Source organism: Leucoraja erinacea, chromosome 1, assembly GCF_028641065.1.
Source record: "Leucoraja erinacea ecotype New England chromosome 1, Leri_hhj_1, whole genome shotgun sequence".
NCBI lineage: Eukaryota > Metazoa > Chordata > Chondrichthyes > Rajiformes > Rajidae > Leucoraja > Leucoraja erinaceus.
Window position 1 is genome coordinate 23,241,750 of NC_073377.1, and position 25,891 is coordinate 23,267,640.

Consider the following 25,891-nt stretch of genomic DNA (forward strand, 5'->3'; position numbering starts at 1 on the left):
ACAGAGTGGACAGCTATCTGCAGAGCCAAAAGAGATGGGGGAGATATTGAACAATTTCTTTTCTTCAGTATTCACCAAGGAGAAGGATATTGAATTATGTGAGGTAAGGGAAACTAGTAGAGTAGCTATGGATACTATGAGTTTCAAAGTAAAAGAAGTACTGACACTTTTGAAAAATATAAAAGTGGATAAGTCTCCTCCTGACAGGATATTCCCTAGGACATTGAGGGAAGTTAGTGTAGAAATAGCCAGGGCTATGACAGAAATATTTCAAATGTCATTAGAAACGGGAATAGTCCCCGAGGATTGGCGTACTGCGCATGTTGTTCCATTGTTTAAAAAGGGTTCTAAGAGTAAACCTAGCAATTATAGGCCTGTTAGTTTGACTTCAGTAGTGGGCAAATTAATGGAAAAGATACTTAGAGATAATATATATAAGCATCTGGATAAACAGGGTCTGATTAGGAACAGTCAGCATGGATTTGTGCCTGGAAGGTCATGTTTGACTAATCTTCTTGAATTTTTGGAGAGGTTACTCGGGAAATTGATGAGGGTAAAGCAGTGGATGTTGTCTATATGGACTTTAGTAAGGCCTTTGACAAGGTTCCTCATGGAAGGTTGGTTAAGAAGGTTCAACTGTTGGGTATAAATGCAGGAGTAGCAAGATGGATTCAACAGTGGCTGAATGGGAGAAGCCAGAGGGTAATGGTGGATGGTTATTTGTTGGGTTGGAGGCAGGTGACTAGTTGGGTGCCTCAGGGATCTCTGTTGGGTCCTTTGTTGTTTGTCATGTACATCAATGATCTGGATGAAGGTGTGGTAAATTGGATTAGTAAGTATGCAGATGATACCAAGATAGGGGGTGTTGTGGATAATGAAGAGGATTTCCAAAGTCTATAGAGTGATTTAGGCCATTTGGAAGAATGGGCTGAAAAATGGCAGATGGAGTTTAATGCTGATAAATGTGAGGTGCTACGCCTTGGCAGGACAAATCAAAATAGGACGTACATGGTAACTGGTAGGGAATTGAAGAATACAGTTGAACAGAGGGATCTGGGAATAACCGTGCATAGTTCCTTGAAGGTGGAATCTCATATAGATAGGGTGGTAAAGAAAGCTTTTGGTATGCTAGCCTTTATAAATCAGAGCATTGAGTATAGAAGCTGGGATGTAATGTTAAAATTGTACAAGGCATTGGTGTGACCAAATCTGGAGTATGGCGTACAATTTTGGTCGCCCAATTATAGGAAGGATGTCAACAAAATAGAGAGAGTACAGAGGAGATTTACTAGAATGTTGCCTGGGTTTCAACAACTAAGTTACAGAGATAGGTTGAATAAGTTAGGTCTTTATTCTCTGGAGCGCAGAAGGTTAAGGGGGGACTTGATAGAGATCTTTAAAATGATGAGAGGGATAGCCAGAGTTGATGTGGACAAGCTTTTCCCTTTGAGAATAGGGAAGATTCAAACAAGAGGACATGACTTCAGAAATAAGGGACAGTAGTTTAGGGGTAATATGAGGGGGGACTTCTTTACTCAGAGAGTGGTAGCGGTGTGGAATGAGCTTCCAGTGGAAGTGGTGGAGGCAGGTTCATTGGTATCATTTAAAAATAAATTGGATAGGCATATGGATGAGAAGGGAATGGAGGGTTATGGTATGAGTGCAGGCAGGTGGGACTAAGGGAAAATAGTTATTCTGCACGGAGTTGTAGGACCGAGATGGCCTGTTTCCGTGCTGTAATTGTTATATGTTATAATTCACTTTCAACAAAGTAAATTACTTCTTCCTTTGTGGCTCATGTCTTGGCACTGTTCTTCAATAGATTCACCCATGTGCATCAGATGGTAGTGAGTGCCTCCTTTCATGTCTTTTTCATGTTAATTTTCACAACCGACATTCCACAAATCTTTAACTTTGTGTTATATATAATTTCTAATTTTGATAATTGGTGTATACAGTCACCTCATGTTTTTGCTTGAAAAGCAGTGCGTAAATCAAAAACCGCGTAATTCAAACTTATGCCAGACACTGCATGTTACTATACTGTCGCATAGTGCCAGACATAAATTTGAGCATGTTATTCCGAAAATAGGAGCGCGTAATTTAAAATGCAGTAATAATTAGACACTCGTATTATTCCAAAACTATGCAAATCAAGCATGAGGAGCCTGTATGTGGAGAGGTACTGCTTACACATAAAAACTTGTATTTCTTCACTATATTCTCCTTTTGATCTTGAGGGTATTGTCACATTAGCGGGAAGTGGGTGAATTGAAATGAAAGTTAACAAAAGGAAAACCATCCTCTTTGGACTTTGTCTTAACATCATCATTCTATCTAGCCATTGGCTAAAGATGACTGGAGATATGAAATCCTAATGCATCACCTGTGTGAACTCGTAAGAAACGAGCATGGGCATGATTGACCTGATCCAGGCCTCAATTCCACTTTCTTGCTCGCCATCCATGGTTTTCGATTCCCCTGTAGGCTTAACAGCTGTTCATTGTGACCTTGAATATATCCACTGATTCAGCCTGCCCAGCTCTCATTGGCGCATAATGATCTTATGAAGGAAACAATTCTCTCTTATATCCATCCTTGCCCCTTGAACCTGAACCTATGGCCGCTCATTCAAGATTTCTCTGAGGAGAAATATCCACTTAGCATTCAGTTGTTAGTTGTTATGCCTCCTCAAAATGTTGTATGTTTGTTAGACACAAAAAACTGTAGTAACTCCACGGGTCAGGCAGCATCTCTGGAGATTAGGAACGTGACGTTTCGGGTCGGCGGTATTGCGGGGCAAAGATACTAGGTGCGTGGTGACGAAGGGTCGGAGCGAATGATGGGCCCCGCACAGCAGCAGCGGCGGCCGTGACAGCGGCTCCACCGCCTCCTCCTCCCGCACCCCGCCCGGCGGAAGGAGACCTCTCTCTCTCTCCCTCCCTCCTCTCGGCCTCGGCGTGCGAGAGGGGTTGTTTTGAAAGCGCCGTTGGTGGATTTGCAAGCAGCGGCCGCTATCGCCCTGATAACGCCCGCTGCCTGTAAATCCACCAACGGCGCTTTCAAAATAACCCCTCTCGCACGCCGAGGCCGAGAGGAGGGAGGGGGAGAGAGAGAGAGAGAGAGGGAGGTAGAGGGGGGTCTCCTTCCACAGTTTGAAGCAGCTGCACCAAAGATCCTATAGCTAGATCCTATAGCCAGAACAAGGGGTCACAGTTTAAGGATAAGGGGGAAATCTTTTAGCACCGAGATGAGGAAAACATGTGGCTAAAGATGTGGCTAAAGCGATCTGGGGGTATGGAGAGAAGGCAGGTACAGGATACTGAGTTGGATGATCAGCCATGATCATATTGAATGGCGGTGCAGGCTCGAAGGGCCGAATGGCCTACTCCTGCACCTATTTTCTATGTTTCTATGTGTGAGCTGCACTGCTCTGCCCCGCACATGCTGTCGGCTGGCGGAGGAGGGGAGGCGGTGGCGAGGAGATCCCAACCGCCTCCCCCTGTGGCGGCAGCACTTTGGCGTTGGACAGGGACGGCCAAGGCAGCGGGGCGATGTTGTCCGAGGAGCACTGACCTTCCTTCCTCCCCACCTCCTCTGCCCCTTCCACCCCTCTTATCCTGGGACCCCTCCTCTCCATCCCATACTGGTTCCCATTCCCTCCTCTATTTAGTCCTCACTGACATCCCCTGTGCTCCCCCATCCATCCTACACTGGTACCCCAATTCATCCTGTACTGACCCCCCTTCCCATCCATCCTGCACTTCTCCCCCCATTCATACTGCACTGATCCTCCCATTCATCCCGTACTGACCCACCCTCCATTTACCCGGCTCCATTCCCCCCATCCATCCTGTAGTGATCTCCCCATTTATATTTTACTGATCCCCTCATGCATCCTGTACTGATCCCCTCATTCATCCCGTACTGATATCCCATTCATCCTATACTGACCCCCTCATTCATCCTATAGTGATTTACCATTCACCCTGCACAGACCCTCCGATCCACACTGTCCTGAACCCCCCCCCCCCCCCCCCCCCCCCATTCATCCTGTGCTGATCCCCCCATAGAGGTTCAATGTTCAGAGCGAACATTGACTATGTTTGATAACGGAATGCAATCAAATGTGTTTTAATTCCCAATGTTATTATTTGTTTTGACACCTTTAAACATATTACCAAAAGAACATTTGCTGCAGATGTCTCTTGGCCATCTCTTGTCAGTTAGTGTATTGTTTACACTGTCAGATGGTTATAGTCAGTTTTAACAGCTATTATCATAAATGCCTTTAGAAATTCCCTTGCAACCTGTATATTTTGTTATGGATAGTTTATGTGGGAAGCCAGAGTGTTTCTGTGCCAATAGCAATAACGACCCATGCTATGGCCATGTCATGGTAATTTTCAGTCCTTCACAGAAAACGTCATCAATCTGTAGTTAAGTATACATATTACCATGGTCCAGGTTTTATTGACACAGGTTGATCATACGCTGAATAATCCAACCACATTTTTTTTTGGAAGTGGAAAGAACTAATAGAAATTGCATTCATTGCAATGTGTAAAAAGAGCTGAGATATTGTATTATAATGTTACTGCATGTCATTGCGGTATATATCATGTCTTGATTGGTGAATATGTTTAGTTTGTGAGTTATTTGAAGCAGAAATAATATGTGAATGTCGACAAAAGTGCTGGAGAAACTCAGCGGATGCGGGAGCATCTATGGAGCGAAGGAAATAGGCAACGTTTCGGGCCGAAACCCTTCTTCAGACTGATGGGTTTCGGCCTGAAAAGTGGGCTATTTCCTTCGCTCCATAGATGCTGTTGAGTTTCTCCAGCACTTTTGTCTACCTTCGATTTTCCAGCATTGCAGTTCCTTCTTGAACATAATATGTGAACGCTTAATTGAGCATAATTCCGATTGGTAACTACACACTTCTTTCGAGCGCATTATCGCACGCGTCATGCAAACCGTCTTAAATGACCACCTAAACTGTCATTTGGCAACCTAAAACGCTGTCAAGGTTGCCTGGCTGGCAACAGGGAAAAAAAGTTAAGTGAGAGCCCTGACAATAAATGTATCTTGTATCTTACATAGACATCTTGGTCGGTTGGGCCAAAGAGTCTGTTCCCTGCTGTATAACTGAATTTGTGCGTTTATTTATGAGGAGAAATGGTTTGCTGAAAATCTTTTAGAAGCATGAAAAGGAATTTGATTGAAACATTAAAAAAAAACAGATGGGTCTTGACAGGGTGCATGTGGAGAGAATGTTTCTTTTTGTAGGAGAAAATAGAACAAGAAGTCACCCATTTAATACAGAACTGAGGAAAATGTGTTTCTTGTGAAACTTTGAAGCACAGTTCCTTTTAAATTTGCCTTCTCAAAAATTTGAAGGCAGAACAAGACATATTCTTGATTAATAAGATGGTAAATGTTTACTGAGGATATTCAGGAATGCAAACTTGAGGGACAAATAAATCAGCCACATTCTTATTTAAGTGTAAAGCAGCAGGCAAGTGTGGCAAATGACTGAGCCCTGCCACTATCTTGTTTGCCTCAAATAATTTCAAATAACTCACAAACCTTGTAAAGTAATTATTTGAATAATTATTCACTTCACTTTCATAACACTTGCTGCATTTGAAGCAACTTGTTTATAGGAGCCTTTGGGACATTTTCAAGCTGGCCTTTTCTCCAGCTTTATACAATACAATTTATTTGTTATCATTTGAACCTCATTGAGGTTCAAACGAAATTTAGATCAGTTTGTCACCTGCACTTCTTAAGATTCAAGAGCCGTCAAATGGTACAACATAGAAATAGGTCCTTTGGCCTACAATGTCCATGCCTACCATCACGTCTCCTTTTCCCACTTGCCTGCATTAATTCCATATCCCTCTTCTATTCCTGTCTATCCCAGACAGTTACGATACATCAACAAAAAAAACTTAAATGCAAAATTATTTTTCTCTACCCTTGATCTCCATCTATTTATAATTTTAATGGCCAATGTTATGCATTACATTGATGTCCACATAATTCTAGAGTTATAGCATAGAAACAGGCCCTTCGGCCCAACTTGCCCACACTGGTCAATAATTCCCATCTACACTAGACTCACCTGCCTGCATTTGGCCCATATCCTTCTAAACCTGACCTATCCATGTACCTGTCTAAATTCCTGACTTCCTATTAGATTTTTTCCCCTCTCATCTTAAAACTGTATCCACTGGTTCTTGATTCCCCTACTCTGGGTAAAAGATCCTGTGCATTCACCCTATCTGTTCCCCTCATAATCGTAAACACCTCTATAAAATCACCCCTCAGCCCCCTGTGCTACAAGGAATATAGTCCTCGCCTGCCCAACCTCTCTCGATGATGGACTCTCAAGTCATTGCAAAATTCATGTGAATCTTCTCAGCCTGTTTACAGTTTAACAGCATCCCTCCTACAGTAGGAATTGCTCCAAATAATCATCACGCTCTGCATGAAAAACTTACTCCTCAAATCTTCTTTCAACCCACTCTCTCACTTCAAACGTATACTTTCCCATTGCTATAACATTCACCCAGTACAGTGACCAAAACTCCAAGCATGGTCTAAATAATGTTTTGTACAGCTGCAACATGACATCACAACTCTTTTTCTGACGCTTCAGCATTTAAGGACGTGGCCAAAGGCCGACTTGGTTTATCTGTATCACCACGTTCAAAGCAATAACCATTACAGATGATAGTGAATGCATGATATTTATTTAAATAACTTCATATTTTATTAATAGCATAACCATTCAATCATGGCTGATCTATCTTTCCTTCTCAACCCCATTCTCCTGCCTTCTCCCTGTAACATTTGACACCCTTACTAATCAAGAACCCGTCAATCTCCGCTTTAAAAATATCAATTGACGACCTCCAAACACAGTAATAGGTGCTGAAGCTGACACAGTTTCTTTCTCCAACGCCTGTTGACTGGAGGGTAACTCCTGTAGACTGGGGAGTAGCTAATGTAACTCGACTTTTTAAGAAATGAGGGAGAGAGAAAACAGTGAATTATAGACCAGTTAGTCTTACATCGGCAGAGGGGAAGATGCTTGAGTCGATTAGTAAAGATGTAATACCTGTAGAAGCGCATTTGGAAAGCAGTGACAGGATCGGTCAAAGCCAGCATGGATTTATGAAGGGGAAATCATGCTTGACTAATCTCTGGAATTTTTTGAGGGTGTAACAAGTAGAATGGATAAGGGAGAGTCAGTGGATGTGGTGTATTTGGCCTTTCAAAAAACCTTTGACAAGGTCCCACACAAGAGATTAGTGTGCAAAATTAGAGCACGGTATTGGGGATAGGGTATTGACATGGATAGAGAACTGGTTGGCAGACAGAAAGTAAAAACTAGGGGCCACTAGGGGCCACAATTTAAGAATAAGGAGTAAGCCATTTAGAACGGAGACGAGGAAACACTTTTTCTCACAGAGAGTCTGTGGAATTCTCTGCCTCGGAGGGCAGTAGAGGCAGGTTCTCTGGATGCTTTCAAGAGAGAGCTAGATAGGGCTCTTAAAAATAGCGGAGTCATGGGATATGGGGAGAAGGCAGGAACGGGGTACTGATTGGGGATGATCAGCCATGATCACATTGAATGGCTGTGCTGGCTCGAAGGGCCGAATGGCCTACTGCACCTATTGTCTATTGTATTCTAGTATTGTAAAAAATAGGAATTAACAGGTCCTTTTCAGAATGGCAGGCAGTGACGAGTGGGGTGCCACAAGGCTCAGTGCTGGGACCCCAGTTATTTACAGTATATATTAACAATTAGGCGAGGGAATTAAATGTACCATCTCCAAGTTTACGGATGACACAAGGCTGGGTGGCAGTGTGAGCTGCGAGGAGGATGCTATGAGACTGCAGGGTGACTTGGATAGGTTTGGTGAATGAGCAGAAGAATGACAGGCAGTATAATGTAGATAAATGTGAGGTTATCCACTTTGGTGGCAAAAACCATGATGGCAGATTATTATCTGAATGGTGTCAGATTAAGAAAAGGGGAGATGCAATGAGACCTGGGTGTGCTTGTACATCAGCCAAGTAAGTAAGTTTGCAGGTACAGCAGGCAGTGAAGAAAGCTAGTTGGCCTTCATTGCTTGAGGATTTGAGTTTAGGAACAAAGAGGTCCTACTGCAGTTGTGGATGCACAGAATCTCTTGCCCAGAGTAGGGGAATCGAGGACCAGAGGACATAGGTTCAAGGTGAAGGGGAAAAGATTTAGTAGGAATCTGAGGGATAATTCTTTCACACAAAGGGTGGTGGGTGTATGGAACAAGCTGCCAGATGAGGTAGTTGAGGCTGGGACTATCCGAACGTTTAAGAAACAGTTAGACAGGTAGACATAGAAACATAGAAATTAGGTGCAGGAGTAGGCCATTCGGCCCTTCGAGCTTGCACCGCCATTCAATATGATCATGGCTGATCATCCAACTCAGTATCCCGTACCTGCCTTCTCTCCATACCCCCTGATCCCGTTAGCCACAAGGGCCACATCTAACTCCCTCTTAAATATAGCCAATGAACTGGCCTCAACTACCCTCTGTGGCAGAGAGTTCCAGAGATTCACCACTCTCTGCGTGAAAAAAGTTCTTCTCATCTCGGTTTTAAAGGATTTCCCCTTTATCCTTAAGCTGTGACCCCTTGTCCTGGACTTCCCTAACATCGGGAACAATCTTCCTGCATCTAGCCTGTCCAACCCCTTAAGAATTTTGTAAGTTTCTATAAGATCCCCTCTCAATCTTCTAAATTCTAGAGAGTATAAACCAAGTCTATCCAGTCTTTCTTCATAAGACAGTCCTGACATCCAAGGAATCAGTCTGGTGAACCGTCTCTGTACTCCCTCTATGGCAATAATGTCCTTCCTCAGATTTGGAGACCAAAACTGTACGCAATACTCCAGGTGTGGTCTCACCAAGACCCTGTACAACTGCAGTAGAACCTCTCTGCTCCTATACTCAAATCCTTTTGCAATGAAAGCTAACATACCATTCGCTTTCTTTACTGCCTGCTGCACCTGCATGCCTACCTTCAATGACTGGTGTACCATGACACCCAGGTCTCGCTGCATCTCCCCTTTTCCCAATCGGCCACCATTTAGATAATAGTCTGCTGTCCTGTTTTTGCCACCAAAATGGATAACCTCACATGTATCCACATTATACTGCATCTGCCAAACATTTGCCCACTCACCCAGCCTATCCAAGTCACCCTGCAGTCTCCTAGCATCCTCCTCACAGCTAACACTGCCCCCCAGCTTAGTGTCATCCGCAAACATGGAGATATTGCCTTCAATTCCCTCATCCAGATCATTAATATATATTGTAAATAGCTGGGGTCCCAGTACTGAGCCTTGGGGTACCCCACTAGTCACTGCCTGCCATTGTGAAAAGGACCCGTTTACTCCTACTCTTTGCTTCCTGTTTGCCAGCCAGTTCTCTATCCACATCAATACTGAACCCCCAATGCCTTGTGCTTTAAGTTTGTATACTAATCTCTTATGTGGGACCTTGTCGAAAGCCTTCTGGAAGTCCAGATACACCACATCCACTGGTTCAACCCTATCCACGCTACTAGTTACATCCTCGAAAAATTCTATAAGATTCGTCAGACATGATTTACCTTTCGTAAATCCATGCTGACTTTGTCCAATGATTTCACCACTTTCCAAATGTGCTGCTATCCCATCTTTAATAACTGACTCTAGCAGTTTCCCCACTACCGATGTTAGACTAACTGGTCTGTAATTCCCCATTTTCTCTCTCCCTCCCTTCTTAAAAAGTGGGGTTACGTTTGCTACCCGCCAATCTTCAGGAACTACTCCAGAATCTAAAGAGTTTTGAAAGATTATTACTAATGCATCCACTATTTCTGGAGCTACTTCCTTAAGTACTCTGGGATGCAGCCTATCTGGCCCTGGGGATTTATCGGCCTTTAATCCATTCAATTTACCCAACACCACTTCCCCGGCTAACCTGGATTTCACTCAATTCCTCCAACTCCTTTGACCCGCGGTCCCCTGCTATTTCCGGAAAATTATTTATGTCTTCCTTAGTGAAGACGGAACCAAAGTAGTTATTCAATTGGTCCGCCATATCCTTGTTCCCCATGATCAACTCACCTGTTTTGACTGCAAGGGACCTACATTTGTTTTAACTAATCTCTTTCTTTTCACATATCTATAAAAACTTTTGCAGTCAGTTTTTATGTTCCCTGCCAGTTTTCTTTCATAATCTATTTTTCCTTTCCTAATTAAGCCCTTTGTCCTCCTCTGCTGGTCTTTGAATTTCTCCCAGTCCTCCGGTATGCTGCTTTTTCTGTCTAATTTGTACGCATCATCCTTCGCTTTGATACTATCCCTGATTTCCCTTGTTATCCATGGATGCACTACCTTCCCTGATTTATTCTTTTGCCAAACTGGGATGAACAATTTTTGTAGTTCATCCATGCAGTCTTTAAATGTCTTCCATTGCATATCCACCGTCAACCCTTTTAGAATTAATTGCCAGTCAATCTTGGCCAATTCACGTCTCATACCCTCAAAGTTACCTTTCTTTAAGTTCAAAACCATTGTTTCTGAATTAACAATGTCACTCTCCATCCTAATGAAGAACTCAACCATATTATGGTCACTCTTGCCCAAGGGGGCACGTACAACAAGATTGCCAACTAACCCTTCCTCATTACTCAATACCCAGTCTAAAATAGCCTGCTATCTCGTTGGTTCCTCTACATGTTGATTTAGATAACTATCCCGCATACATTCCAAGAAATCCTCTTCCTCAGCACCCCTGCCAATTTGATTCACCCAATCTATATGTAGATTGAAGTCACCCATTATAACCGTTTTGCCTTTGTCGCACGCATTTCTAATTTCCTGTTTGGTACATGGATGGGACAGATTTGGAGGGATATGGACCAAGCGCAGGCAGGTGGGACTAGTTGGGCTGAAGGGCCTGCTTCCACATCGTATCACTCTCTGACTATTATTGTTATTGACGGAGTGCAGCATAGGTTCACCAGGTTAATTCCCGGGATGGCGACACTGACATATGATGAAAGAATGGGTCGTCTGTGCTTGTATTCACTGGAATTTAGAAGGATGAGAGGGAATCTTATAGAAACATATAAAATTCTTAAAGACTAGATGCAGGAATAATGTTTCCGATGTTGGGGGAGTCCAGAACCAGGGATCACAGTTTAAAAATAAGGGGTAGTCCATTTAGGACTGAGATGAGGAAAAACCTTTTCACCCAGAGAGTTGTGAATCTGTGGAATTCTCTGCCACAGAAGGCAATGGAGGCCAATTCGCTGGATGTTTTCAAGAGAGAGTTAGATTTAGCTGTTGGGGCTAAAGGAATCAAGGGATATGGGGAAAAAGCAGGAATGGGGTACTGATTTTAGATCAATTTGGCCATGATTATATTGAATGGCGGTGCTGGCTCGATGGGCCTACTACTGCACCTATTTTTCTATGTTTCTGTTCCCATTATTTAATAAAATCTATCATCTCAAAAATGGCCCACCAAGCCCATGGCAACTATGGATTACCCATGATACGAATCCCTTTTACCAGCCATAACCTGCTATGCGTTGTCAATTCAAGTGGTCTTCTTACTATTTCTTAAATGTGGGGGGGATGTACCTTTCTTCCCATCTACTCAGGCAATATATTCCAGATTTGTAACAATCTCTGGGTAAAAATATATTTCCTCACATCCCCCCAAACCCTCTTACTCTAAACATCCCCCTGCTCTTTAATTTTAAATACCTCTCAAGGGAAAAACGTTTTTGTTGTACAATTACCCTGTCTACGACCCTCATATCTCTGTATATCTCTATCAGATTACACCTTCGCCCCCTCTCTTTCAAGGAAACTAAACATATTCAATCACTCATCAGAAATGAAATACTCCATCATGGGTACCATTCTCATGAATCTCCTCTGTACACTCTCCAGTGCCGTCATATCTTCCTACATGGCATAGGGAAACGTGAAGTTACCACCTGCAAGGTAGTAAAGCACACGTCTCAATATTGCATGGTGCCAGCCTAAGCTTAAAAACTCAAATCTCGACATGAGACTAAGGATGCTCGAAACCAAAATCTCACACGGGAGAGAGCACTAACAGTAACACAACACCAGGCTAAGGATAAGGAATTGATTGTACTGATAATAAACAAAGCCACTGAAGAATAGGATGATGGGTCTGCTGTGTTTTTTTGTGGAACAGGGCAAGGACTAACCTTTTTGAAAAAATGAAGGTGAAGATTCAATCAAGTTTACATTGTAATACAAAATGGCACAAAGTGCTGGAGTAACTCAGCTGGTCAGGCAGCAACTCTGGAGAACATTTTGGGCTGAACATTTCAGAGTGATTGTGGTGGGAGGGGAAAAAATTTGGAAGAATGGAGGGGCAGAACAAAGTCTGGCAAGATACAAGTTAGGGGAGCGGGGTTTGATAGGCAGATGGTTGGGCAAAGGCCAGAGATAAAAGAACAGGTGTGGTTAGAGGAAGTGTTTAAAAGGCATTTGAATAGGTACTTGGGTAGGAAAGGCACAGAGGGAAACGGGCCAAATTGGATTTGCATAAATCTAGGCCAGCATGGACAAGGTGAGCCAAAATGGCCTATGCTGTACAATTCCATAAATGTTAGGGCAAGATTGAAAGATGCAAATAATGTACTTCAATTTTGGTGGACAAATTATTTAATGTGTTTAGTGAAGTAGCAAATAAAATATTTTACAACTGATAAAACACCTGAAAGGTGTACATCCACCTTGAATGAAAAATCAAAATGTAATTATTATCCAGATTGAAGCTTAACAATGTTAAGAACTAAACTAAAATGATTAATTGAATAAGACATCATTTAAGTTTGATGACATTTGAAGATGGAAATAAAGCTGGGATACAAAGAGTAGGGATTAACGGGTCTCTTTCAGAATGGCAGGCAATGACTAGTGGGGTACCGCAAGGCTTGGTGCTGGGACCGCAGCTATTTACAATATACATCAATGATTTAGATGAGGGGATTCAAAGTAACATTAGCAAATTTGCCGATGATACAAAGCTGGGTGGCAGTGTGAACTGTGAGGACGTTGCTATGAGAATGCAGGGTGATTTGGACAGGTTGGGTGAGTGGGCAGATGCATGGCAAGCAGTTTAATGTGGATAAATGTGAGGTTATCCACTTTGGTAGCAAAAACAGGAAGGCAGATTATTATCTAAATGGTGTCAAGTTAGGATAAGGGGAAGCGCAGCGAGATCTGGGGGTCCTTGTTCATCAGTTACTGAAAGTCAGCATACAGGTACTGCAGGCAGTGAAGAAAGCGAATGGCATATTGGCCTTCATAACAAGAGGAGTTGAGTATAGGGGCAAAGAGGTCCTTCTGCAGTTGTACAGGGCCCTAGTGAGACCACACCTGGAGTATTATGTTCAGTTTTGGTCTCCAAATTTGAGGAAGGACATTCTTGCTATTGAGGGAGTGCAGGGTAGTTTACAAGGTTAATTCCCGGGATGGCGGGACTGTCATATGCTGAGAGAATGGAGCGGCTTGGCTTGTATACTCTGGAATTTAGAAGGATGAGAGGGTATCTTATTGAAACATATAAGATTATTAAGGGTTTGGACACGCTAGAGGCAGGAAACATGTTCCCGATGTTGGGGGAGTCTAGAACCAGGGGCCACAGTATAAGAATGTAGACAAAAGTGCTGGAGAAACTCAGCGGGTGCAGGAGCATCTATGGAGCGAAGGAAGAAGGGTTTCGGCCCAAAACGTTGCCTATTTCCTTCGCTCCATAGATGCTGATGCACCCGCTAATTTTCTCCAGCACTTTTGTATACCTTCGATTTTCTAGCATCTGCAGTTCCATCTTAAACACAGATTAAGAATAATGGATGCCATTTAGAACGGAGATGAGGAAACACTTTTTCATACAGAGTTGTGAATCTGTGGAATTCTCCGCCTCAGAGGACAGTGGATGCCAGTTCTCTCGATACTTTCAAGAGCTACATAGGGCTCTTAAAGATAGCGGAGTCAGGGGATATGGGGAGAAGGCAGGAATGGGGTACTGATTGAGGATGATCAGCCATGATCACATTGAATGGCGGTGCTGGCTCTAAGGGCCGAATGGCCTGCTCCTGCACCTATTGTCTATTGTACAGTTTTCCAAAGGTAATTATTTTGGTTGTGTTTAGGATTTAATAGTATTGAAATTAAATCTAACGTCACCAAGTATTTTTTCATTAGTAATTAATGATTCATAAAAGGAACAAAAGGGAATCTAATTTTCAGACTGAAACGTTATTCTCTTCAGACCTATCAATTATTTGTTTCTCTTTGAAGCATTTGGAGGGAGTTTTATAATAATCATTTTGAGTTGTGCTTGAGACTTTTGTATTTATATTGGTTTCTGTTGGAACAACAAACTGAACATTGGTGATTTGCTTTGTTCTTAAATATCTTTGACATGTAGCCTAAATAGATGCATTTTAGTTCTGAAATGTCGTGGCGAAATATTCTCTGATTTATTATTTTCTTGTAGTTAAAGAGGTTGTAACCATAAGTCTGTGGTTACTTAGAGATTTGTTGATGAGATGGGTAGACACTGTAACTGACAACATATGACAGATGTGGTAGAGCTTCAAATTCTTAACCTCAAGGAATCCTGACCTGTTCTGAAAGACTTGTAATTAATATTTGATTTTTATTCCTTATAGACCACAGAAACCAAGCACCCTGGAGATGACTAAAGGGAAACCTTCCCCTCCAGTATTCAATGCTATACAGGGACAGATCAAACAAGGTAACTACAAAGCAAAGCTTGGTACGGACCACAGCATTAATGTGACGGGGGTGCACAGGGTGGTGGAGGGGGTTGATGGAAAGGCTAAACGCACTGCATGAAATTATTCCACTTCTTTTGCATTTAAATATTTTTCTACTTTGCCAAACTCTGAGATTTAAAGTTCATTAATTCAAATAGAATATACAGGAGGTAATGGTGGAATGTAATCTTTATCCACTGAATATTTTCATTAATTTAGCTGGGTATTTAGAATTATTTCTGCTTTTTATAATCCAAATGCATGTAAAATTTGGTGAGCAGAAAATATGTTTTAGTTTTGCTGAAAAAATGAATGTTTTTATTGTACAAATTGCCTTTTCATATGAACTGTTGGTCTGGATTCACTTGCAAGGCCAACCGCAAGGTTAGCTTAAAGGTCATAATTATTTTTAAGGAAAGTAATTTGCCACAAAACGATTTGGGTACCCATCGATATGTCAAGTTACTGATCAAGCATCGACATCTAAAAAGCCAATACCTGTAAAAGAACTGACACGTTTCAGAACAAAAATACCTGTCTTCCCTACCACTAATTCCAGCAATGTGTTGAAAAATAATGAAAAGATTGTTTAATTCTTAACTGATCATTTTCCAGCAAATTATTATTTTTTTTTTTTCACATATTCCTGGTAACATCTTAGAAACAGCTGGCAGATCTGCTACCTCACAGTGTCAGAGACCTGGGTTAAATCCTGACCTCGGGTGCTGTCTATGTGGGGTTTGCATGTTCTGATCGAGTGGGTATCATTCAGGTGCTCCAGTTTCCTAAAATGGACTTTGTAAATTAACCATGGTGTGTAGTTTATGGATGCAAAAGTGAGAGAAGATGGAACTTTGATGGCTCCGACAGCGAATGAATCGACAGCCCCGACCGCGGATGAAAGAGGAATGCGGGGAGCCGCCGTGGTGGATGTTTATGTTCAATTTTATTTTAGTGTGGTTGTGTGTCTTACTGTTTTTCGCTTGGTGTGGCCGTATGGTAACTAATTTCACCGTACCTTATGGTACATGTGACAATAAACCCATCTTGGATCTTGAATCTTGAACCAGTGTGATGAGCCTGGACTCAGTGTGCCAAAGAGCTTAATTCCATGTTGTACCTTTCAATTCATTTCAATTATCTCACTTACATTTATTGAATTTGAAGGGCTTTATGTAGTTATTTCCACCTCAGTTACCATTCACTAAATGAAACTTGCAAATAGCAAGAAGCCCCGACACCTTTTCCCACAGGATGCTTTGGTCAGAGAAATAGATTCTCCCTGAATCAACCAGTGTCACTCTCTGTCAGGATTCCGTGGACTATCGTTTTAGAATGCAATTATTATAAGCAACTTGCGTTACGATATGGTACGATAGAACTTTATTTATCCCAGGAGGGAAATTGATCTGCTAACATTATAAAAACACAAAGTACATGTGCAATGATTGGGGGGGGGCGGGCGCGAGAGGGGGAAGGGCAGTCAGCCTACCCCACGACAGAAGGGGGATTTTTCAATAAACATTATCTGTGGTGTTGCATTCTATTTCAGGGTTTTCTTTATGATTGATAGGAAAATGAGCTATTTACTTTGGAGGATAGACTTTATATCAATTTCACCACACCAATTTGACAGAACTAACGTCAAAGAATTTTATATCAATGGAGTGAAGTTTGAGAAAAATGAATCAATTTGATAAGATAACATTATAGCTTTATAATTGCTACAATATGTAATTGCAAAAATGTTTGGTGTATTGTGCAGAATTAATGATATGTGTTTCATCTTGCAACTTTCATCCCAATTCCCAATCCACAAATTTTATAGCTTCCGATTGTGAGGTAAACAGCTGCTTCCCTTTTGTGTGTATGTTTTGTTTCTAAAACAGCTGTGATATCCTCCTTAATCTATTCCCCATCCAATTCTTCCACAGCTTTGCACCTTATCGCAGATTTTGCTTTAGCCAATCATTCCATATAAGGTCTGCTAACACTAAGGTTAAATTGGTCCTGAGGCTCCTCTACCTAATGGGGAAACCTTTGATGAAACAATAATTTCCTTCCATTTATTCTGGTCTTCTGCCAACTTTTCAGTCAGTTTTATAATCCCATTGACATTGGAGATCCAGTTTTTTGTAGATTATTTTCTCTGACCAAAACATCCTATGGGAAAAGGTGTCAGAGCTTCTTGTTATTTGCAAAATTACTGCACTTTACTATTTACAACTTTGAGTAAGTGCTTGTATTTGCTTAATTAACCTTAATATTCATATCACTATTTTAATGAATTTTTTTTAATCGAAATATAAAGTCTGGGAACTTCAGATATTAATGCAGTATTAATGAGTAAAACGTGTATAAAGAGAAGTTGGCAGTAAACAGAAACAGTTGCAAGCTCTCTCCTATGCCCCAACTGGACATTCCCCACACCCCACTTTTCCTTCCCCCTTCGTGATACTGGTTGGCAAGTACAGTTGCAGAACAGCCCAACGGACCTTTGAGGTGCAGCATCAGGCAAAGTATTATCACGCTTTTGCAGAGTGGAAAAATCTAATATTAGAGGGCATAACTTTACCGTGCGATGCGAGACAGCTTTAAAGGAGCTATGTGGGGCTAAGTTTTTTTTTTACACAGAGGGTGGTGAATGCCTGGAATGCGCTGCAGGGGGTGGTGGTTGGAGCAGATTCTATCATGGTATTTAAGAGATTGTTGGATAGGCATATGGATATGCAGGGAATGGAGGGATATAGATTATATGCAGATTGATAACCGTTGGCAGAGTTACAGAGGTTATTGTTAAGAGCTACTTGCAATGGTACCACTTCCTCCAGCTTAGTTTGTAAGTGATAGTGCTCAATAATGGTTAGCATTTAGACATTTGAGTGAGCATTCGCAAAATTTAAGAAAGACTAGAAATGCATAAACGTACTTCCAGCATCTCATAGAAACATAGAAAATAGGTGCAGGAGTAGGCCATTCGGCCCTTCGAGCCTGCACCGCCATTCAATATGATCATGGCTGATCATCCAACTCAGTATCCTGTACCTGCCTTCTCTCCATACCCCCTGATCCCTTTAGCCACAAGGGCTACATCTAACTCCCTCTTAAATATAGCCAATGAACTGGCCTCAACTACCTTCTGTGGCAGAGAATTCCAGAGATTCACCACTCTCTGTGTGAAAAATATTTTCCTCGTCTTGGTCCTAAAAGATTTCCCCCTTATCCTTAAACTGTGACCCCTTGTTCTGGACTTCCCCAACATCAGGGAACAATCTTCCTGCATCTAGCCTGTCCAACCCCTTAAGAATTTTGTAAGTTTCTATAAGATCCCCCCTCAATCTTCTAAACTCTAGCGAGTACAAACCGAGTCTATCCAGTCTTTCTTCATATGAAAGTCCTGACATCCCAGGAATCAGTCTGGTGAACCTTCTCTGTACTCCCTCTATGGCAAGAATGTATTTCCTCAGATTAGGAGACCAAAACTGTACGCAATACTCCATGTGTGGTCTCACCAAGACCCTGTACAACTGCAGTAGAACCTCCCTGCTCCTATACTCAAATCATTTTGCTATGAATGCTAACATACCATTCACTTTCCTCACTGCCTGCTGCACCTGCATGCCTACTTTTAATGACTGGTGTACCATGACACCCAGGTCTCGTTGCATCTCCCTCTTTCCTAATCGGCCACCATTCAGATAATAGTCTATTTTTCCTGTTTTTGCCACCAAAGTGGATAACCTCACATTTATCCACATTATACTGCATCTGCCATGCATTTGCCCACTCACCCAGCCTATCCAAGTCACCTTGCAGCCACCTAGCATCCTCCTCGCAGCTAACACTGCCCCCTATCTCCTTACACATACAGCAGTTCCTCGTTACACATGCTATTGGTAGAATTTAGTTCCAGCAATTATAGACTGACAATATTTTTCCAAATTAGATTCATGTGCGACATTGTTTTCGTAATTGTCACCCTCGTTTAATTTAGTTTATTGTTGCATGTACCGAGGTACATGCTTTTGTTGCCTGTACTTTTCCCTGTACCCTGTACTGTTCAGTGGAACACCCAGAGAGCTATGAATCTATGGAATTCTCTGCCTCAGAAGGCAGTGGAGGCTGATTCACTGGATCCATTCAAAAGAGAGTTAGCTCTTGGGGCTTGCGGAATCAAACGATATGGGGAGAAGGCAGGAACGGCGTACTGATTGTGGATGATCAGCCATGATCACATTTAATGGTGGTGCTGGCTTGAAGGGCCGAATGGCCTACTCCTGCACCTATTGTCTATTTATCTATGTAACTAAACACAGATTTGGAAGATGCGATTAAAAAATGTTGTCATGTATTGCTGTATTGCATTTTGCTGGTGGAAGCAACCATGTAATGCAACCATGATGAAAGGAGTAACGCTTAAATTGCTAGATAGAATGCGAATCAGTCCAGCATCTTTCTTGTGATGATTGGTGTTAAGTTTTATAAACTGCCTTCATCCAGCTGATTATAGGTATGTTACAAAACCTACCTGAATCGTCATTGGGAATCTGCCCTCAGCCATGTCGGCGATTTTGGCGCTGTTTGGAGGGGGCGGGTTTAAAACGCGATTTTTACTAGGCTGTACTAATCGCACATGTTCAGCCTAGTAAATCATTAACGAAAAATCGCTGCAAGACCCGGTCGCAAAAGGTATTATTAGTTTTATAGGCCTCGATAATATAGTTATAATAGTTTTAAAATTACTCTCTGATTTCGCAACCTCTCGCAGCCCCAGGGTTTTATAAAGCAAACAATTAAAGGTATGTACCTTATTTTTACATTAAATGGGGCATATATATAACCCTATATATCAAGTTATCTATAACGAATAGTTCATTTTGGGCTTTTTATATCCCGCAGTATTTTTCTCGGCATTTGAGGGCACTAATCCAGCGCGCTGTCAACATTCTAAACCAGCGCGTTCCACATGAACCCACTAGAAAGCCGATTTAAATGGGCATTTATTTACAGCAATTGAACACTAAATTCCTTCCATTTGGCCTATAAATTAATGTAAATTAGATATAAAAATCATGTTATATTGTGAATTATTTGTGAATAATCTTTGGACACTTAGGCTATTTAAAAATGTTAATCTTTCCTTAAGAAATGGGCGTTTGACTATCCAAGATCACAGCTTTTTTGTAATGTCCATTGTAAATCAATAGGGAACAAGATGCTAATTTCCGAGTATGAAAATGGTCATAACTTTTTTAATACTTGAGATATGAAAGTGAATTTGGTGTCAAATTAAACTTATTGTTATGCTTTATCTGATGGGATAAATTGCAGACTTGATTTTTTAAATCTCAAAATTTTGTAACATTGCTACTGATTAGAGAATATTTGATATCATGATTTGTGCAGTGCAGATGGTGTGAAGGCATGTCATTTGTTATAGAACACCTAGCTTCTGTCTTGTCACTCTGGGTTGTCACTCTCAATTCATCTCAACAGTTCAACTTGCTCCCAGTTTCGTCCAAGGTTTCAGTGAGTGCCAGAGATGGAGGTGGAACTGGGATTTCTCATCAGTGCTGCTTGAATGTTCTGTTGACACCATCTTCCTCTACATGAATAATTGAGGGTTGACTGATTGGGCAGCAAGTGGTGGATTTCAATTTGCACCGCTGCTCCTGAACACGGAATGTATAAGCAGTTTTCCAAAATGGCAGGCAGAACCAATGTCATATGAAGAGGTTACAGCGGGTCTCAGTTGAATAGAGGAGATAAAGTGCTGCAGGACATAACCTCAGATTCAGAAGACCAAAAAAGCACATAGTCTAGGCAATTAAAGCAATGGATATTACAAATCTTTGAAATGCATATTTCAATCACAAAGCTATGTTTGGAATGATTATTTTAGCTCTGCCATATTTTTAAAGAAATATGCATCCATGGGATTTTCAATCTCTGGAACTCTCTGCCACAGAGGGTAGTTGAGGCCAGTTCATTGGCTATATTTAAGAGGGAGTTAGATGTGGCCCTTGTGGCCAAGGGGATCAGAGGGTATGGAGAAAAGGCAGGTACGGGATACTGAGTTGGATGATCAGCCATGATCATATTAAATGGCGGTGCAGGCTCGAAGGGCCGAATGGCCTACTCCTGCACCTATTTCTATAGTTTCTATGTTTCTATGTTTCTGTTGCAGGGTTATTATTTTTGTAAGAAAGAGTACCAATGAATGTACAAATAGATCTCTTTCTTCACAGAGCATAGAACTTTGAAAAGTATAGTACAAAAACAAAAAAACAAGCTTAGCAAATGGCCCGATGCCAAGTTCTGGGTCTCTTGACCATATCTCCACATTCACTATTGGCAAATCAAGAAGTTTTGCTTGTTTTACGACTTTGGGATATCCCAAATTACTACTCAGCCAATTAATCATACTTCTGATGTGCAGCACCCATTGTAAGTGCCTCTTAGCACTAACATCTGTAATTTAACAACATTCTGATTTTCTTCTCCCAATTTCTGTACTTTGACTTAGAAGATAGAGCATAGACCAATACAGCACAAGCCAGGCTACACCACAATGTCTGTGCCGAACATGATGCCAAGACCAAATCGATCTGCCTGCACATAATCCATATTCCTCCATTCCCCACATTTCTATCAGTCTAAACAAAAGTCTCTTAAATGTCACTATTGTATCAGCCTCAACCACCACCCCAGTGGGTTCCAGGCACATCTGTGTAAAAAAAAAAACTTGTTCTGCACCCCCTTTAATTACCATCTTCTCTGTATGTTAGTTTCTTTTCTCAAATTCCATGGGCTCTCATTTTGTTTAGCAGTCTCACTTGCGGCATCTTATCAAAAGCTTTCTGAAAATCCAAGTAAACAACATTCAATGATTCTGTCACGGAGTAACATTTGCAATTTTTCAGTCCTCTGGTACCACTCCTGACTCCAGTGATTCTTGAATCTCTAAAGCTACCTCTTTCTGAATGCTGGGGTGTAGTCCATCTGGTCTATGTTACATCCACCTTCAAACCTTTCAGTTTACCACACACCTTCACCTTAGTAATAGCAACTCCACTTTTCCCCCCTGACTCTCTTGATTTTCTGTAATGTTGCTGGTGTCTTCCACTGTGAAGACGGACAAAAAAAATGTATTCTTATTTTCTACCATTTCTTTATTCCCCATTACTACTTCTCTAGTGTCATTTTCCAGTGGTCCAATGTCCACACTTGCCTCTACTTTACTCTTTATATATTTGAAGAAACATTTGGTATCTTCTTTTATATTATTGACTAGCTTACTTTCATATTTCTTTTTTTAATCCTTATTGCCTTTTAGTTGCGTTCTGTTGGTTTTTAAAAACTTCCCAATCCTCTAGCTTCCCGCAATATTATATGGCTTTTTTACTTTTATGCTCTTTGAATTCCTTTGTCAACCACAGTCTTCCCTAAGAATCTCTCTTCATCTTTGGAATGAAAAGATCCTGCAAATTCCACTTCACTCCCAGAAGCTCCTGCCATGGCTGCTCCACATCATTCCTGCTAGGGTCCATCGCCAATCAACTTTAGCCAGCTTCTCCCTCATGTCTCGGTCGTTACTCAGCAGTAACACTGATATGTCTAATTTAGTCTTCTGGCTCTCAAGCTGCAGGTTAAATTTTATCATATTATGGTCACTGTTCCCTTGGGGTTCCTATACCTTAAGGTCCTATATCAAATCTGGTTCATTGCATAACTAAATCTAGACCTTAATCTAGAATTACCTTTTCCTATCAGCACAACCACATGCTGCTATGAGAAGCCATCTTGTCGGCACTCTATAAATTCCTTCTCTTGGGATCCAGTACCAATGTGATTTTCCCAGACTACTAAATCTCTTCCCAATCTCTAGTTTAACCCCCCCCCCCTCCCCCCCCCCCCCCCCCCCCCCCCCCCCACCCCCCCCCCCCCCCCCCCCCCCCACCCCCCAACAACCCCCCCCCCCCCCCCCACCCCCCCCCCCCCCCCCCCCCCCCCCCCCCCCTCCCGAGTAGCACAAGCAAACTTCCCTTCAAGGATATTGGTCTAGCTCCAATTCGAATGCAACCCGCCCCTCGTGTACAGGTCACCTCTGCCACAGAAGAGATACCAATGGTCTAAAAATCTGAATCCTTGTACCAACTCCTGAGCCGAGCATTCATCTGTGCTATCTTCCTTTTCCTGCCCAAACACGCACGTGGCACATGGAGTAATCCATAGTAAAAAGGATATGTTGAGTCAAAGGATTATTTGAGAGGTGATTAAAAATAAATCATGGGCCTAGCATGATTTTACTAATGTGATGGGTAAAAGCTTTTAGCCACAGTAATGGAAATGATCAGAATATATCCTATATCTACAAGGCGGCATTCTGGAGATGTATCAATCAATGTATGCGTGACTCCATGGGGCACTAAAGTCATGTTTAAGATTACACAAAGATGGAGTCTGGTTGAGGAAAGTTAGAATAACTTGTGATGAGATGGTTTGAGAAGGAGAAGGTTAAATCGGAAGTGTCAGTGATGCAGTTGAGCAAAGGGGACTATGAAGGCATGAGGGGAGCTGGCCAAGGTAGACTGGAAAGGGATCCTAGCAGGAATGACGGTGGAACAGCAATGGCAGGAATTTCTGGGCATAATCTGTAGACGCAGGATCATATCATTCCAAAAAGGAAGTAAGATTCTAAAGGGAGTAGGAGGCAACCGTGGCTGACAATAGAAGTTAGGGATAGAATAAAACTAAAAGAAAAGATGTATAACACAGCAAAGAGTAGCCGGAAGCCTGAGGATTGGGAAACTTTCATAGGACAACAGAAGGAAACAAAACGGGCAATACGGGCTGAAATGATGAGGTATGAAGGGAAGCTGGTCAGGAATATAAAGAAGGACAGTAAAAGCTTCTTTAGATATGTTAATGGAAAAAGAGTAGCAAAGTCAAATGTGGGTCCCTTGAAGGCAGACACGGGTAAAATTATTATGGGCAACAAGGAAATGGCAGAAGAGTTGAATAGGTACTTCGGATCTGTCTTCACTAAGGAAGACACAAACAATCTCCCAGGTGTACTGGAGGACAGAGGATCTAAGGAGGCGGAGGAACTGAAAGACATTTTCATCAGGCAAGAAATAGTATTGGGTAGGCTCATGGGACTGAAGGATGATAAATCCCTTGGACCTGATGATCTGCACAATCAGACAATTAGTTTTTTTTTCATATTGAAAGAAAAAATAATAATTTAATCTAGTCCTGAGAAATACCCTCAGACAGCAGATGGATTATAAAATCTGGATATATACTGGATGTATATTACCTTTTAGTGTAGATAGAAACATAGAAAATAGGTGCAGGAGTAGGCCATTCGGCCCTTCGAGCCTGCATCGCCATTCAATATGATCATGGCTGATCATTCAACTCAGTTGTTGAATATTTGCTAATATCTTTTGCAATGAGCAACCATCAGTATGTTTTATGCATATTGTTATTAAATGAGTAATTATCAAATAGCCTTGCTTAGTGAGATTGTAAAAGAAAGAAAATACTTAATGTGCATTTTTTTTTAAATGCTTAAAGCTGAATAATGTTTAGTGGATTTTTTTTAATTAAATGAATTTGTACTTTTAATTTGATCTATTCATGCGGCACATATGGTAGATTTTTTCTTAAACAAGAAATGCCAAGTCATGACCTTCAAATCTTAATGCTGACCTTTGGTGGATGGCCAGCTTAACCATATAGACCCTTGTTTTTGTCATGTTAATTGTCAGGTTTTCCCCCTACAGATGGCCCTGTTTTGTCAAATTTTGTTTTCTTTTGGTTATACGATTTCAAGCTTAGTTAGGAATAAGTAAGTTAAAAAAATCATTTTATTCCTTTACATTTCTGTGCCATCTTCTGTTTCCAAAAGGTAAACAGAAAGCTTCTTTATTTTTGATCTGAGTATCATTCAGCCAAAAGTAGTATTAGATCAAATGTGAGAATCAGCGTAAACAATAAATTGACCCAAACACTCTTTTATTACTTTTGCTTTGGCAGGAACAGACCAAATGTATAAAAGTTGCAAAGAAATGTTACTGTAATCTTTGTTTCTTCCCCCCACTTTAAACCAACTCTTTTAAAGTAGGATTATTATTGTTGTGATGTTACCAGCCAATCAGTGCACTTTTAATAAAATGGCCGTTGCAATGATATAGCTATACTGTGTATGTTCTTGTCTCAAAGATCAGCATGAAATGAAGTATAGTATAATATTCTGCACAAAATCAAAACAAAGCATTTATTTGTGTGTAAAGGGCGCTGAGATTGTGGGCAGAAGGGCTTGTTCCTATGTTCTCTGAGTTAATGCATCTTATTGGAAAGTGTCCTGAAAAACGATTGACTATATTGTGAAAGAATTTTACATGATGTTCAAACTAGGGTTTTCATTCTAAACAAACGTAACTATGAAGGGCAGTAAGTGTAGTTGATTTGAATATTGAAGGTTAACATCCACAAAAATATTGCATGTTTTACAATAAATATTCTTTTTTTTTAAACTTCAAAAATGCAATAGGAAAAATGATCCAATCATGGATTGCAGAATAAATTATAAAATTATTAAATCTAAGGCAAAGGCTAAAAATGTTGCCGAAAGTAAACATTAAAGCCGAGGACGAGAAACATTATACTATGCAGCAAAGGATGACCCAGAAATTGATTTACACCGTTTCCAAAGTAGAATTTGAGGGGAAGGAACTGACGATGCTTGTTTACATCGAAGATTCACACAAAATGCTGGAGTAACTCAGCGGGTCAGGTAGCATCTCTGGAGAAAAGGAATAGGTGACGTTTCGGGTCGAGACCCCCCTTCAGACTTTGAGATTCCCTTGCATATGCTGACCTTGTCCAGGCAGCAGAAATCCAATGTTTGGGAAATGTCACAGTAGGATTTTAGAGTGCATCTTGTAAATGGTGCATCGCATGTAATTTGTGGAGGTAATAAATCTGAACGGTAATAAAATCAAAC

The 25,891-nt window shown here is 41.3% G+C and overlaps 1 protein-coding gene across 3 annotated transcripts in view; it reads left to right on the forward strand.

The window, feature by feature from the left end:
* Positions 1-25,891, forward strand: part of LOC129714210 (WD repeat-containing protein 7) — a 546,583-nt gene that overhangs the window by 129,053 nt on the left and 391,639 nt on the right. For all 3 annotated transcript variants that reach the window (XM_055663773.1, XM_055663850.1, XM_055663908.1), the window contains one exon: positions 14,770-14,855. In XM_055663773.1, the coding sequence (XP_055519748.1) occupies positions 14,770-14,855 (86 nt within the window). The remainder of the gene's footprint in view (positions 1-14,769; positions 14,856-25,891) is intronic.